We start from the raw sequence: 17,696 nt of genomic DNA on the forward strand, positions 1-17,696 counted from the left end.
AAAACTAGACCAACCTCTTGATCATTTTTTGGAATCATAAAACTCTCAACTCATTTCATCTCATTATTACAATTTTTTCAAATTTTTATACAAAATATAATAAACAATTCAACTTTTTCAAATCTCAAAACAATAATAATATTAAAAAATAATATTCTAACAATATTTTATTCAACTCATCTAAAATTATCTCATCCCATCTCAATATCCAAACGAGTCCTGAAAATATAATGGTCTGAAAAATCAACAGTCCGATTTGATTGATTTCGTCCATTTTATAGTTGATCTGGCTAAAGAATCCATGGGGTCAATACATTTCTTGAGAAGAGGATCGTCGTGAGGGAGAAGACCCTGCATTTCATCTGAAGCAATGACAACAGTGTTCACAGCCCTGACTAAGAGAATTTGGACAGCAATTCTTAAGAGATTCCTTGCCCCTTCAATGTCCCTTCTGTTCAATGCTTCATTTGCAGGAATGACAATGTGCTGCATTGTTGCTTGGTCTGGCAACACCACTTCAAACCCCTGGCATGCAGATTGAAGTTTATCATCATCTCAACTGTTATAAAAATCATTACATTTGTCTACGAAACAAAATGTGGGGACGATAATAATTGTGATGAATAAATTGAAAAAAGAATGTTCATCATCTTTACCAATCAAATTCTTGTTTTTTTTTTTATTGGTATCCCTTCGGTAGGGATAAAAAAAAACCGATGAACCGGTAAAACGGATTGGACCGAAGGGTTCGGTCTGATACCAGTTCTATTTTTCTCAAAACCGGTCGAAATTAATCTGGTTTCGATTTTCCTTTTTCTAACACTAGACCGGACTGGATGGATTCATATATATATTTCAATTTTTTTATATTATATAAAATATTTTTATATGATTTTGTATATTATATATAATATATAATTATATATAAAATACTTTTATATTATATGATAAATTATTAATTACTATAATATTAAATTTTAAAATCCTATATAAATAACTATAGTTTATCACTATAGTTTATTGTATTAGTAGTTATATTAATACTATATCAATAATCACTGTACATTATAATATACTATAATGTATTACTATATTATATATTATATTATATCATTATAGTCTATAATACAATTATAATATACTACAATATATTATCACTATATTATAATATACTATAATATGTATATTATATAGTATACTGGAAAAATCAGACCGAAAGTATCGGTTTAGGAGTGTAACCGGTACGGTATCGGTTTTTCAAATCTTAAAACCGGCATATATCAGTTCGATTCTAAAATATGTCTAAAACCAAATCGAACCGGACCGGTTACACTCCTACCTTTCGGCTTACAAATAATAAATAAATAAATGTTGGGATTTTTGTCTAAAATTATTGTTTGTAAAAAAGGATTAGAAAACAGGGGTCCCAGATTTCATTGTTTCGCAGAATAGGAGTTGTGCCAGAAGAAAAAGAGAGGATATATATGTTTGATGTAAGAATGGTGCTATTTTGTAAGGAGTTGCACTGATCCCAGCCTTTCCATGTCCAAAACTAGATCCCACATTGATGAGAAGCAACCAAATTCTACACTTTATAACACCACATTGAGGTTGGTCAGATTGCCGGGCTTGGCAACGCGAGCCTGTGACCTATGTGGGGGCTTCAAATTGATGGGACGCTGGCATATTCAATGTGGGACGGGTTCTGTAGGCATCTTGCCGGACCGCCCATTCCAAGCCAAGAGACTGAGGCTCGTGATTGGGGCGAAGGCCTCTTGGTCACGTACTTCCTAGAGGATGGGGGCATAGCGTCAGGCTGGTTTCACAGAGCAGCGACAACCCCCCGCTCTTGACAGTGGAAGGATAACGGACCAGTGTCTCTCAGACCCCAATAAGACCCGGTGGATTTGACATTAGCTGGACCATCACTTTTTTTGACTCATTTTTGCAAGTTCATGATCTCATCATATATAATAGATCCATATAACCAACGTGCAAAGCTCATATAACTTGTTTGCTAGAATGGTGCTCATATAACTTGTTTGCTAGAATGGTTGGAATGGAAAAGTTAAGTTGGGATGGGGATACCTGAGTTTGCAGTTTTTCCTGGTAAAAAGCAGCGACTGAAGTTGCATCTGTAAGCACCCCAATCCGAACATTACTCCCAGCTTCAAGTGGCTTCATCTTTGCATTGCTTAGCTCCCTGGCAACACACTCACCTATATGAAGGAAAGGCAAAGAACATCCCTTGGAAATCTCACCGTGCCATGCATGTGACAGATGGCATGGCATGACTATGCAAGAAGCTCCTGACTGTTCAAGAAACACCCTTTTCCGCTGCAAATTTCCGACAATTGGGCCATGATTGAATTGGATTTGAGAGTTTCTGCTTTTAAATGAATGAAATGAGCTAAGAACAGGAAGCTCTTTGCTTAAACCTGGGTCGTTGCACACAACGAAAGGTACACATTCTTGTCCATTTTTAGAACTCCATCGGACGAGCTTTTCCAAGAAAATTAGAGTAGAAAAAACAGATACTCCTCCAATGATTCCAACTGTATTTGGTTGGCTCAGCAGGGAATTTGGGGCCTGATATCTTTTTATAGCCATAGCCGAGCCCAAAACCCTTTTGGAGTCGAGTGATTTTCCACTTTCATCGGTTGGTTTGGTGGCTGAAGATATTTGTGCAGCTGCGGATGGATTTGATCTTGTTCTGTACTGGGTTTTATTCTGATTTACACTACCTAGAAGAACTGCTGGGCAATTTAACGTGTGGCAGGACATTTTCATGGCCACTAACTAACTGCTTCTACAATCTAGTATTTCTTCAGCCTTTGCCACTGAAGCTGTAAAATTTGAGTCCCTAAATATCTTTTGCTTGTGACCAAACCCATCGCTTGAATTCTTTGAGACTCTCCATCTTCACACGCTAAACACCAAGTAAATATTTCCACCTCTAACAGCAAGAATCTTCTGTGTTGTGGCTTTCAATATACAGATACAGATCAGGATGAACCCTATATCACTCCTAAAAACCCCAAATATAGCAAAGAAGCAATAGATCTTGACCCTGTTTCTATTGCTATTCCTTATAAACACAAGTCTCACCTCATAAAACTAGCTCACGGTTCAGCTATAGAAAGATTTCAGAATCAAAACCCAGAAAAGACAGCAGAAACAGAATTTCTCTGGGGCATGGGGACGAAGGAAGGCAACTGAGCACATGATCCACCGACTTCTGAGTTCTGAGACAGTTTATATATGCAGATATCTCATTGCATGTCCAATCACGAGCAGTTAGGAGGAATCTGAGTAATTGTTATCGTGTCAGCATTTGCCACTGCAACAAAGATAGTTTAAGATGTAATGTTAAAATATCCAGAACAAGACAATATTTATCAAATGGCATGCATCTACTTTATATGTCTGTCGGATAGAGTAAATATATATATATCTATATATATATAAATATATTGTTGAGGACATGCTTCACTGCTACGCATTCACGATCTCCTGTAATCAAAGAGTAAGATGGTTTGGGGGGTTAGATGGGGTCCCTCTGATGCCTAAATCAGTAACGATATGAGTCTTCTTAGACCTAATTATTCTAGAGAGCTTCATTAGAGTACATGGGTTCTTTAAATAGAGGACTTGCCTTTTTGGGATCATCTAGACTAACTGTCTTGCCTACTATTTGAAATTCGAACCCCGAAGCCTTCGGATTATCCACTCCTTTTAAATGAGTGAATATCCTAATTGCTCCGGGATAAGCAAGCGGACATTCTTATCTCTAACAAACTAGCTTGAGCTTTAATGGGCCAGAGGAGTTTGAGCCTTGAGTGGTGTGATTTGTCGGGCCCTTATGGTGGTATTAAAGCCCTTCCAGTTACCCTGCGAAGTCTCATCACACATGATGTGATGAGACTTTAATACTAGATGTCGTTGAACCCTTTTAGTGGAATTAATTGACGCCGCTCCAATTACCCCGCAAAGCCTCATTATGCGTCGGGCGATGGGGCTTTTTAGGCCACAAGGTGTTGGGCTTTTCGAATTGGGCCAAAGCCCCCCATCCCCATTACCCCGCGAGTCTTTGCCACACGCAATGCTGCGAGATTCGTTCTTAGGGCAATGTTTGGGGTTTTGCTTCATTATTCCCCCAGGACGTCTATCAAAGTCGATACGCATTCCCCTTTGTCAAATGCCACCAGTATTTATTGTTTCCAACCCCTTGTTTTTTCTTTCTTTCACTTCCTACCTTCTTGCGCAGGCTTCGTGTTCCCTCTCTTTTCCTTTGTCTGAAACCCTTTAAGTCTTCAAGCCTTCTCCTCCTTCTTCTTGCATTGTTTTCCTCTGTTTTTGGCATAGTCATGGTGACTAGAAAAGACAATGGCGCAAGCCCTTCTTGTGACATCGGTTCTTTACGACCCCGCGAGCCTTATGTCCATCGCGAAGGTGCTGTAGTAAACCCTAACATCGAAAGAGACGCTTCCCGCTTCATCTTCGAGGCCCATCGCTAGGTTTCCACCCTCTCCCATCGAGAACTGGATGCTGCGAGGGACCATTTCAATATCCCCGATTCAGTGGGGCTATCGTTGCTTGGCCAGCGACATGGAGTCGTGGACGTCAAAGGTATGGCAGTCTTTGTTGTCCTCTATTTGGCTATGTTTTCAATGGGGGCCTCGTCTGCCCTTCGTGTGGCCCATTTGTGACGCCTTAGACGTTTTAGGCCTTGCGCCGACCCAATTGGTGCCTAATGCTTGACGTATTTTGATGACCTGTTGCGTTCTGTGGCGGCAGGTCCTAGAGCCCACTGGTGATAATTATCTCAATCTTACCGCTCGGGAGTTTCTCTCTCTCCATGGGTTTAGGTGTTAAGAAGGGAACATTTGTAACTTTAGGCCCCGTAGCAAATTGGTGCAGTTAGAGCGTAAGTATTTCCATGCCAAGGGCTAGCAGAACAAGTTTTTCTTTGTTTCGGGTAGGGAATGGGACTTTCCAACAGATGAGGCCTCACATCGGGAATTCCATGTTTGAGCGTCTTGGTCACCCGTTCCCGACAAGCGTGACCTTCAGGTTTTATTGTCTCCTCAGGAAGAAGCTCACATCCGTCTGGTTCATTCTTGGGCAATGGCGAATATTAGGTCCATTTGGTCTGACGCCCTCATTACGCCCACTAACATTGACAAATTCCTGATGGTACCTGGCCGAGCCCATGTGCTAAGTTGCGAAATTATGGGTGCCCCCTTGCCGACGGAAAACCTAAAAATGGGCCACCTCTGGAGGCGGGAGGGAAAAAGAAGAAAGTTCGCCTTGTGGCCAAGTCATCAGACGCATCCAGCTCCTCCCAGAGTGTCCCTTTTCCCCCTCTAGCGAGCGAAGGAGAGGGGTCGAGGAACCCTCCAGTACCCCAATCCAGTTTGCTAGACGACATCATGGACCAAGCAGATGTCGAACTAGACTTCCATATTGGAGGCTGAGGAGGCCCTGAGGTCAGAGGCTCCCTAGGGAAAAGAGGTCGAGACTTCTGAGCGAGCAGTCAATCCCTAAAGGTCCCTTCCTCTGGAAAGGGATGATGATCTTGTCTCTGTTATGAACCCAGACTTCCTTAATGCCTTTCCCATGGGTGGCCTTCCTTCCTTACAAGACGAGTTTGGCAATTCATTTCATCTTGAAGATGCCGGTGAGCCGTCCCCTGCTACCTCAGCTGCTCGGGTGGGGACACTCTTAAGTTGCCCTTTATCTTTCCGAACTTATCTTTCACCTGCGGGAGCAGGGTGCCAATCTCTTCCCTGCCCTTTAGCACTTATCCCAGGGGGGTGGGGAACTTTCTCCAACCTTTCCTATCAGTGATCGTCAAACTAGCCCTCTCGGCCGGTCTCCATTCCAGGAAGATGTCGTCGTTTCCCAAGTCGACCAAATAGCTGGGGCGTCTGCTCAGGTGACTACTGATCCCTCGCCTCACATTGTTCAGGAGTCGTTTACCCCAGATGATGCTGCTGGGGTCTTTTTCAGATTCCAAGTGCTTGCCACGATGCTTCCTCTTCTCAGCCTGATTACTCTTCTCGAGCCTTTAGATCACATCGTGATGAGGCTTTCCGCTCCACCGTCCTCAACTTACGTAGCATCCTTTCGCTTGTGAGCTTCACTCTTCTTTTGCTTTATCTTTTCATTAGTCTGTTATCTCCTTGTCCTGATTGGGCTTTTGCAGGGAGTCGACAAGCTGGTTGCTCTGCTGGTGGAAGACCGTATGGAGCTCGAGTTGGAAAACGACTCCATGCGCTGCTCATTCATTGGCAAAGCCCACGAGAGGCTATTGTCTCTACTCGAACAGAGAAAGAAATGGGGAACTTTCCCGAGTTGAGGCCACCTCTCGGGATCAAATTGCTTCTCTCCAATTTGAGTTGGCAAGCGCATTGGAAGAAGCTGCGATGTACAAGGCTAATGCCGCTAATAGGGAGGCTGAACGAGACAACCTGGCCGCCCGCTTAAGCAAAGTGGAAAAAGAGGTGGAGAAATTGCGGGCAGCGAAAGCTGACTACCTTACTCGCCTAACTGCCTCTGAAGAAGAATGCCGGAAAACCAACACCGGCTGAGCATAGCTCAGGGCGAGAAAGTTAAGGCAAAGTAGGATTTGGCTGCCGCTAAGAGTTCGCTTAAGGAGCACGATCACCACTTCTTGACGTTAAGTAAGAGCTGGGAGGCTTGCAAGAAAAATTTGACTGCTTCTGAATCAAAAGTATCCAAGCTGAATCAGGAGCTGGGCCACTCGCAAGAGCAGATTAATCGCCTTATTCCTCAAATTAACTTTGCCTACGCAATCCAAGATCGTGGTTTTAGCTTGGCTTCAAGCTCGGGATTAAGTAGCTGCGAGAGCTTCTACTTGCACATCCAAAGACAGATCTCAATAACTTGAAGTGGAGAGAGATAAGAGTCAGTCCTGCTGCCTACCACTACTTTGACTCTATTGGATGAGACGTTATGTCGGACGCTTTCCCTCTTCCTCATCTCCCATTATGTTTTATATTGTCACTTTTTGTTTTGTTGAATTTTGGTCACTGCCCCTTAGTAATTGTATATTTTGAACTATGGTTTATATTAAGTAAGATGGATGATTGCAATCGAGGAATTTTTGCCTTTGTTTTGTTCCTAACAATGACGGAATGACCTTTATTGATTTATGGAGTGTGAATGTAACTGGTTGTGGTCTTAGTCATGTGGAGTCAAGTTAAACAAGAACAAAGAAACCAAAAGTAAAGACAAAATTAAATTATCAGAAATTCAGTCGTGTGGTCTGGCAAGTGGCAGGAGAGTTCCTCGACCGTGTAACCTTGGCGAGAATGGTATAGCCGGAGAGTTGTTCGAGTGGAGTGTGACGGGAGAGTTACTCGACCGCTTAACTCTGGCAAGTGGTGTAATGGAGGGTTCCTCTATCGTGTCGCTTTGGCAAGAAGGTGTAGCGAGAGAGTTGGTCAACTGTGTAACCTTGGCGAGTGGAGTGTAGTGGGAGAATTGCTCGATCGCTTAAATCTGTGAGTGGGGTAACGAGAGAGTTGCTCGATCGCGTAACCTTGGTGAGTGGAGCGTCACGAGAGAGTTGCTCGACTGCTTAACTCTGGCGAGTGGCGTAACAGGATAGTTGCTCAACCGTGTAGCCTTGGCGAGAACGTGTAGCGGGAGAGTTACTCGACCACGTAACCTTGGTGAGTGGAGTGTAGCTGGAGAGTTGCTTGACCGCTTAACTCTGACGAGTGACGTTCCAAGGGCCTTATAGTGTTAAGATAAATAAAGAAAGAATATGATATGAGTAACGGAACTTACCGAAAATCCCTCAGTAAGAATAATATTTCATAAAAAATTTCTTAGGCATAAAAATATCTTAAACATAAAATCTCCTCAAATGCTCAACGTTCCAAGGGTGAGGCAATTCAGGCCTTGATGCATCCTTTAAGCGATGGACTCCCTGGCGACTACTACCTGTGACTAGGTATGACCCCTCCCATCTTGGGCTCAACTTTCCTTCTTCTGTGGTGGTCCCCCTAGTCTCTTTTAACTCTAGGTCACCAACCTTGAAGGACCTCGGTCTTACTCTTTTGTTGAAATACTGCTATGTTTTTTTCTTTTGTAGGCAGCCACCGTTGTCTCGACACTCATTCTTATTTCTTCTAGTAGGTCCAGATGCTCTTCCAACTTCCTCTAATTTTCATCGACGTCAAAGATAAGCTTTATGTGGCTTGGTATCCCCACTTTTACAGTTATCATGGCTTCAGTTCCATGTGCTAGAGCAAAAGAAGTCTCCCCTGTTGAAGTCTTGGGTGTTTTCCTGTACGCCCATAAGATTTCTAGGAGTTTGTCCACCCACCCCCTCTTCTTTTTGCCTGCCTTCTTCTTCAATATCCCTACTATGGTGTTGTTGGGCACTTCGACTTGTTCGTTTGCCTGTGGGTGTCCGGAAGATGAATACTTGACTTTGATCCTGAACTTTGAGCACCATCTACGATAATGCTCTGAATCAAATTGCTTGCCGTTGTCGGAGATGATGCTTTGCGTAGTCACCATTGTCATTGCCTTAGCTTCTTCCCACTAAGTGAAATAGTCGATAGCGACAATGATGAATTTGGTTCCTTTTTTGCTCAGAGGCATAGGACCGACCAAATTTATCCCTCATTGAGCAAACGGCCATAGGGCCGTTATCGACTTAAGTTCTTTAGGGGGCATGCTCGTGACTGGTGCGTGTAGCAGGCACTGGACACACTTTTTTACAAACTCCTTTGACCTCAGGGCGTTGGGCCAATAATAGCCTACTCTCATGGCTTTCGTTGCCAATGACCTTTCTCCTGAATGATTCCCACAAACGCCTTCGTGTTATTTCCCTTACCACATACTCGACCTCCTCTTTTGATATACATCTTAGTAATGGGCTCAAAAAATCCCGTTTGTATAATGTTCTGTCTATCAAAGTGAACCGAGTTGCCCTATTTCTTGCCTCCTTCTGGGAACGGGTAGCTCCTCATCCTTTAAGTACCTAATGATATTATTTGCCCATCCTGACAAGTTTCCTTCAATCTAAAAAACTTCCTCCCTTATGGCTGTCGTGTCTACTGCCTTGGGGGTTACTTCCCATGACAGCATTTGTTCCTGCCCTGTCAATGCCACTTGTGCTAACCGATCCGCCTTCCAGTTGTCCCCTCTGGGAATTCGTTCGATCATAAAATACTGGAACTGATGGGATTTTTCCTGAACATGAAGGAGGTACCTTATTAACTTTGATCCATTCCCGAGTATTCTCCCTTGATTTGGCCAACCACCAGTTGGGAGTTTGTTTAATTTGCTACCGTCGTTCCACTTGACATTTCAGCTACAACCAATCCCATGAGCATTGCCTCGTACTCCGTTTCATTGTTCATCACCTTGAAGTCCAATCAGACAACATAAAATGACTTTGCACCATTGTTTGTTATCATATGGACGGCTACACCCCTCCTGCCTGACAGGATGAACCATCAACTTGCACTAGCCACGGTTCCTTCTTAAGTGCCTTCGGTGTCTCCTCAGGGAAGTTCGTCAGTTTTGCGACAAAATCGGCCAGGACTTGTCCCTTGACAACGGTTCTGGAGACATAGTTGATGTCATACTCGCTCAACTCAAATGACCATTTCACCAATCGCCTCGAAGTGGTAGGCCTTTGAAGCACCTTCTGCAAGGGTGTGTAAATGATGACCCTAATTGGGTGGGCTTGGAAATAGGGGCGTAATCGTCGTGCCGACGTCACAAGTGCGAAAGCGATGAACTTTATCTTTGGGTATCTCTTCTCGGCCTCTCTTAAAGCTTTGCTAACATAATACACCGGCCTCTAATCCTTGCCCTCATCTCTGACTAGAGCGGCGAAAATCGCATCTACAAGGGTTCTCCCTGCTTGGTTTGACTAAGTAGTGGTGGGTGGGTCAAGTATTCTTTCAACTGCACAAATGTTTTCTCACATCGTGCATCCCATTCTTGAGCCTTCTTCAACACTTGGAAAAAGGACATGCATTTGTCTGTTGAAGGGGACACAAACTTGTTGAGGGTCGCTACTCTGCCTGCTAGTTTTTGGACTTCATTAAGAGTTGTGGGCAAATTTATCTTGTTGATCGCCCTGAGCTTTTCGGGATTCACCTTAATGCCCCTCTCGAATACCACGAAGCCTAAAAGCTTTCCCAATTGTACCCCGAACGTGCACTTGGTTGGCTTGAGCTTCATTTTGTACTGATGTAGCACACCAAAAGCTTCCTTCAGGTCTTCTATGTCTACCCAAACCAATGTTTTGAATACTGTACCGAACGCCGTACCAGTCAAGGTACTGAAATGAAATATTTCAGTACTGGTACCGTTTCGGGATAATCGATATATGAATAAATTATATATATAAATACATACAAATATAAATTATAAATAGTCTAGTTTAAATTAGGGGTAAAAAAATGAGCTTATAGTTTGAAAAAAAAAATTAAAGGCCGAAATATAGGCCGATATGAAATATATGTAATACCTGTACCAGACCAGTGGCCAGTACGACTTATTCAGGCCGTACCGGCCAGTACGATATGGTATTTAAAGCAGTGGCCCAAACTCCATGCTCTTCACTAAAAGGTTGTCCACATACACTTCCATGTTCCGGCATATATGATTCTTGAACATTTTGTTGGCCAGCCTTTGGTAGGTTGCTCCTGCATTCTCAGTCCAAAAGGCATGACCATGTAACAGTACATGCTCCTATTTATGAAGGTCGTCTTATCCTGATCAGCATGACCCATTTTGATTTGGTTATACCCAAAATAGGCATCCATGAAACTCAACACCTTGTGACCCACCATGGCATCGACTATTAGATCTATCCGAGGAAGAGGGAAGCTATCTTTTGGGTAGACTTTATTGAGGTCCCTGAAGTCTACACATATTCGCCACTTGCTATTGGACTTCCTTACCAACACAACGTTTGACAACCAGTCAGGGTATTGAGTTTTCTTGATAAATCCTGCCACCAGTAATTGATCAACTTCTTCTGCTATCGCCTTGTACTTCTCAGTGCTGAAATTCCTCTTCTTCTGCTTAACAGGCCTTGTGTCCGGGTTAACGTTCAGTCGGTGCTCTATAACCTTTTTGCTTATTCCTGCCATATCTTGATGATTCCATGCAAAGATGTCTTTGTGCTCCAAGAGGAGCTGGATTAGCCAGTTCTTTTCCTATGCCATTATAGTTTCGATCCTCACGTGGCTATCCAGCTGAGTTGGATCAAAGGGAACAAGTTCCAATGGCTTGTCGACTTCTCCTTGTCTCAGCCTTTCCTCGTCTCTTGTTTCTGCCTCCATCATAAAGACTTCATGCAGAGGCGGTGGGAGGGTCCCATCGCGCTCTACTATTTTTACATCTCGTTCTCCTTTCCTCAGTTCCAGCATGTAACACTCTCAGACAAATACCTACTTGCCACGCACCTCGCCAATTTCCGTTTTCGTGGGAAACTTCATTTTTAGATGGTACGTGGATGTGATCGCCCTCAAGGCGTTCAATGTTGGTCTGCCTATTATGGCATTATACGCCGATTGCATCCTTACAACTAAGAACTCAGTCAAGGTGGTGGTGAAGTAAGGGTCAATTCCCACCGACACTGGTACAGTAACGTACCCCATGGGTTGAACTGCATCTCCCGTGAACTCTTTCAATGTGGTTGGTGTTGGGCGAAGCTCACTCATACTTAACCCCATCTTCGTGAAAGCATCCCAGAATATGATGTCTGCTAAACTTTTATTATCTATCAATATCCTCCGCATCGTGTAATTTGCTACCAGCATTGTTATCAACAATGCATCATCGTGTGGGTATACTACCCCTCGAGAGTCTTCATCCCAAAAAGAAATTGGGGGGAGGTTTGTACCCGTGCCTGCTGGACAGGCCTCTCCATGCTTTATATTTCCTCATATCTTACCTATCTTGCATAGGCCTTTCTTTCCGACAAGGTCGGTCCACCCCCCGCATAACCCCCAGCTAAGGTACTGATCTCCCCCAAAGGTGGGTTTCTTTGATCCGTATCCTGCCTGGGTCGTTGATTCATTGGTTCCTATGATCTCCTCGCCCTCTTAGGTGACTTTCTCCTCCTTGAGCGTGTGGCAATCCTTGCTTCGGTGACCATTCACCCTGTGGTAAGTACAACACCTTCGGGTCCGCCGCCCGTGGTCCTCATCACGCCTAGCTCCCTTCACCTTGTCGATGTCATGTACACTAGAATAGTATACATGGTTGCTATTGTATCGCCCCACATGTGTCTCTCGTTTTCCCTCGTACTGACTCTTTCTCGACCTTATACCACTTTCTCAAACCTTCCTAGGGTCTTCCTTCGATGTGCTCTCCTCTTTCTGTCCTGGCCTGGCGGTGAGGGTGATCAACATATCCTCGGCATTTACAAAGTTATCTGTCCGGTCCATAAATTCCCGCAAAGTGGAGGAGATTTTCCTCCCCAATTCAACCATGAAAAGACTCCTTGGCCAAATTCTCCTGAGTAGTGCGGCCAACATGATTTTCTCGTCTTGGTTGTCGGCTGTCATTCTTTCCCTATTGAATCGTGCCAAATATGTTTTTTAACTCTCATCCTCCCTCTGCTTTACAGTTAACATGAATTGAGTGACGAACTGCTTGCCCAGTTCCTCAAAATTCTCAATGGAGCCTGGCTGTAATGGTCTGAATCAACCCCGGGTTGCTCCCTTTAATGTCAAAGGAAAAACCCTACATGCAATTTCCCCTGAAAATCCATGGAGAGTCATATGAGCTTTAAAAGTCTCCAAGTGCTCCATCAAGTCCTTGGAATCGTCGTACATGTCTATCGACAAGACCTTGAATTTAGTTGGTAGCAATACCTACATGATCTCCGAAGTGTATGGCAAGTTGGTGCTAGTTAGCAACTGATCAACTGAAGACAAGGTTTCTATCTTCTTGGTCATTTCCTTGTATTTATCCATCAGGCTGCGCAGATCGTGGTGCATCTTCTTTGTCTCTTTGTTCTCCTGAGGGGCTTTACCATCGCCTGCGCTCAGGCACTGTGAGCCTCCATTTCCACCATGTCAGCATGACTAGGCATCATATCTTCTCCTGATGGCCTGTTCTTTGCCTTGAGAACCTCATTCTCCTTTCGTAATGACTCGACTTCGGTGTTGAGTCTCCTCACTACTTCTTCCGTTTCCACTAGCCTTCCTGCCATGTTTCGCGACGTCTTTTCCTGATCTCTAGTTGCCTGAGATCGAGTGGTGGCGGACATGTGAAAAGCACGCTGATTGTAAGATAACTAGATCCCACAGACGGCGCCAACTGTTGAGGACGTGTTTCATTACTACGCACTCCCAATCACCTGCTACCAAAAAGTAAGATGGCTTGGGAGGTTAGATGGGGCCTTCCTATGCCTAAGTTCGTAACGATGTGAGTCTTCTTAGAGCTAATTATTCCAGAGTGCTTCATTAGTGTACTTGGGTTCTTTAAATATAGGACTTGCCTTTTTGGGATCACTCGGGCTAACTGTCTTGCCCACTATTTGAAATTCAAACTCCCGAGCCTTTGGGTTATCCACTCCTTTTGAAAGAGTGAATATCCTAATTGCTTCGGGATAAGCAGGTGGGTGTTCTTATCTTTAACAAACTAGCTTGAGCTTTAATGGACCAGAGGGGTTTGAACCTTAAGTGGTGTGATTTTCGGGCCCCCATGACCCATGTCTGTGGTGGTACTCCGCAAGCCCTTATGTTAGTATTAAAATCCTTCCATATATATATATATATATATACTAGGGAATGACCACGGGTGCGTTAGCCTCGAGGTGTATTTGACATAATGATTTAAATAAAAAAATGAAAAAGTCAATAACTTCTTTGTCTAGAAAAAGAAAATACAAGGTTAAAGAAAGACAAAAAAATCAAGATTAAAAAAAATCTAAATTTCAGCAAAATAATAAACAAATCAAATATTGTACCTACAACGTATAAATATTGACAATATATACATGATATATAGTTCTTTTATTATTATTTTTTTGCTTCATAATTTGAGCATTATTAATTAAGTATATAATATATATACATATATAAGATCATCAGTCATAAACAAATCAAATAATATACGTACAACATATAAATATTGACAATATATACATGACATATAGTTCTTTTATTGTTTTTTTTTTTTCTTCATAATTTGATCATTATTAATTAAGTATATAAAATTGTTAATGTTCATGTAGATCAGTATTAAAAATTGATCTTAAGGGTTTGTTGGGCATATAATAATAATTGGTAGAACTATAAAATGTGATAAAAGTAAATTAAATAAATAAATTATTAAATTAATAATATTTTATTATTATGTAGAAATTAAATAGATAATTTAATATAAAATTTAAATTTAAATAAAATAAATAAATATAAATTCATGTAATATTAATTAAAATTTAAAAATATATTTACCCAATTAGAATGCTCTTATAAATAAGTCTCTCGTTCTTATCAAATATCAGATAGTTATCCGCATAACACCCCAAAGGCTGTGAGAAAAGTCGTATTTCTACACATGCTTATCCAAACTTGATATGTCATTGAGCTCAAATAAGCTTGTACTACAACCACTCTCGTTCTTTGTCTTGCTATTGTGGTGACTTTGAGGCGCCAGAATCTTCTAATTAATGGGTTTTTTCTTCTTGAAAATGATGTCTATTTGAAATAACAAATTAGAAATAATTAACATCTCATCATTTGTCCAGCATTGATATCCCAATCTTAGAGCATTAACAATGGCATAGCCATTGCCAAGTCTAAATTTTGGCTAAATCTTCAAGTTTTGGCTATAGCATTAACATTTGACTAGATAAATCCACATTGGGCTAGCCATTAAATTAGTTAAAATAATAATATAATATTATTTTTTTAATAATATTATTTTTTAATTTTTTTAATATTTTGTAATTACATTAACTATATATTAATTAATAATTTAATTTGATACTTAAATTATTTTTTTCTAATTATTTTTTTCCTCAACCTATTATTTTTCATCTATAAAAAATATAGAAGTTGCAAAATTCAATATAGAAGAAGAACTTGAAAATAAGGACAGATTTTCAAGTTGGATGGGATTTTGTGGAATAATTTATTGATTTGGTCTATGTACAGGAACTCACCAAATATGGCCAGCAGGTGCTTGTCACTGTAGCTCAAAGCCAAAGACTTATAGCTTTGGCTAGGCCAATGCAGGTAAATTTGTGATAAATGAAGTAAATATTTGGATGGCACTGGCATTTGACTAGGCCAATGCCAGTGCTCTTACAAGTCATTATTCTACCAAAAAAAATTTGTCATACTGATATGATATATAATGCTATTATGTCTTCTTATTTTATATATAGCCTAAGCCAATAAAAAAAATGCCACTAAGAAGAATTTTTCTAAGCAAGTATATTATAAATATATTTATTAATTACAAGATACAAGAATCAAGAGAGTGAGAGGGCTTAATAATCATTTCAAATTAGTTAATATAACATTAAAAAAAAAAAAGTGAGAGAGAGAGAAGAATTTAGAGTCAATAATTTGGCCCCCCATGTATTTTCCATTAAGGAGAACCGCTTAAAAGTAGTCTTGATACAGTCCAATATATTAACACAGAGCTTGATTATAAACAAACAAAATATTAACACAGAATTCTTGTTTTTTTTTTTTTTTTTTGGTTCAGAATTGCTTACAGCAGAACAGAATGAAAAAACTTTTGTTATAAAAAAATGATGTTTCGTCCTTGTCAGCAGTGACAGACGTGAGTCACCAAAACTTTGACACGAAAGCATTTGATTCAGCAGAATTCGATGACTTTTTAGGTACGAAAAATTTTAGATATAAATCTCATATTTAAAAATATATCATTTAAAAATATATCATATGTTCTGAAGTCTTTCTCAGTCCGTTTCTAGTTTACGAGACTTAGAGCATCTTTATTAATTATTACTTTGGTCAAAATTAAAAAATGGTTAAAATTTAAATAATTTATATAAAAAAGATCTCATATTAAATTGAGCATTTTTAAAATAATTTAAATTTAAATTACATACTATATCAAATATATCTAACTATAATTATTTCATTAAATATTATAATATTAATTTCTTATTTCAAGCAAATAAATTAAATTAATTAAAATATAATTATTATTAATATTTAATTGGTAGAACTATAAAATGTGATAAAAGTAAATTAAATAAATAAATTATTAAATTAATAATATTTTATTATTATGTAGAAATTAAATAGATAATTTAATATGAAAATTGAATTTAAATAAAATAAATAAATATAAATTCATATAATATTAACTAAAATTTAAAAATATATTTACCCAATTAGAATGCTCTTATAAATAAGTCTCTCGTTCTTATCAAATATCAGATAGTTATCCGCATAACACCCCAAAGGCTGTGAGAAAAGTCGTATTTCTGCACATGCTTATCCAAACTTGATATGTCATTGAGCTCAAATAAGCTTGTAGTACAAACATGCTATTATGGTGACTTTGAGGCGCCAGAATCTTCCAATTAATGGGTTTTTTCTTCTTGAAAATGATGTCTATTTGAAATAGCAAGTTGGAAATAATTAACATGTCATCATTTGTCCAGCATTGATATCCCAATCTTACAAGTCATTATTCTACCAAAAAAAATTTATCATGCTATTATATCATCTTATTTTATATCTTCATTTTGATTATTCATAAAAAAAATTTTATTGATTAAGATAATAACTATTAGTATATTGATATTTTTTTTATATTTTTTAAAAATATTTAAAAGTACTAAAAAAACATGAATAAGAAAAATTTAAAAAAAAAAAAAAAATTGCCTAAAGAGCACACCCAGAAGTCATTATTGGACCAATCTCACATTGGCTGTGAATAAGATCTTGGACATGTTTATAAGTAATGAATAATCCTCTCTTGTTAAACTAGTTTTATGAGATGAGTTAGGCCTATTAATTTCTTCATGGTATCAAAGCCTGCTACAGGATGAATGAGGACCCACACTACTTATCCCGTGACAAGACCAGAAAAAAAATACTGACCTGCACGTGAGGAAGGATGTTGAGGAATAATCCCATATTAGCCGTGGATAAGGTTTTGGACATGTTTATAAACAATGAGCAATCCTCTCTTGTTGAATCGATTTTATGAGATGAGTTAGGCCCATTGATTTCTTCATGCACTAGCAACAGTTTATAATATATTTAATTAACTATTAATTTTTTTTTTCCAACTTAAATTTTTGAGAGGAGTATTGATTTTACATGTTATAAAGTTCGAATCTTTTAACTGTACCCACTCTATTCTTTTTCCTTCTCCCTCTTGGCCTCTCTTTCTGTGCGAGAGAGACGTCTTCTTACTCCCCCATCGCTTTCTATCTGTGAGAGGACGCGCATCTTCTTGTAATGATAAACAAAGAGGAAATAAGCCAACTTTAAGATGTTGGAGGGTAAGTTTTGTCTTTGTTTTGAATGTAGGCCTTATTATAATTAGCACCATCAATCTTTTTCATAATTTTGAATATGAACCAATAAATAAAAAGGATGTGTCTGGAGATGATGCAACCCAACAAAAAAGCCTGGTCCTATGTCATTTTCAGACATCAGCTACTCTGGCTTTACTGAAATTTT

General features: G+C 39.9%; 1 protein-coding gene across 1 annotated transcript; it reads right to left on the reverse strand.

The window, feature by feature from the left end:
* Positions 1-24: 24 nt before the first annotated feature.
* On the reverse strand, positions 25-3,341 carry LOC109006260 (broad specificity amino-acid racemase RacX-like). The gene is made up of 2 exons (XM_018985474.2): positions 2,089-3,341; positions 25-525 (listed from the first exon to the last, which is right to left on the reverse strand). Exons 1-2 carry the CDS (start codon positions 2,788-2,790, stop codon positions 244-246), a joined length of 984 nt encoding a protein of 327 aa, XP_018841019.1. The 5' UTR covers positions 2,791-3,341; the 3' UTR covers positions 25-243.
* Between the last annotated feature and the right edge of the window lie 14,355 nt (positions 3,342-17,696).

The sequence above is a fragment of the Juglans regia genome, chromosome 1 (genome assembly GCF_001411555.2).
Source record: "Juglans regia cultivar Chandler chromosome 1, Walnut 2.0, whole genome shotgun sequence".
Lineage (NCBI taxonomy): Eukaryota > Viridiplantae > Streptophyta > Magnoliopsida > Fagales > Juglandaceae > Juglans > Juglans regia.

Coding starts and splice junctions, on each gene's coding strand:
- LOC109006260 (XM_018985474.2), bottom strand. CDS start 2,790: ATGAAAATGTCCTGCCACACGTTAAATTGCCCAGCAGTTCTTCTAGGT. Junction 526..2,088: donor AGGAAAAACTGCAAACTCAG/GTATCCCCATCC, acceptor TCTGCATGCCAG/GGGTTTGAAGTGGTGTTGCC.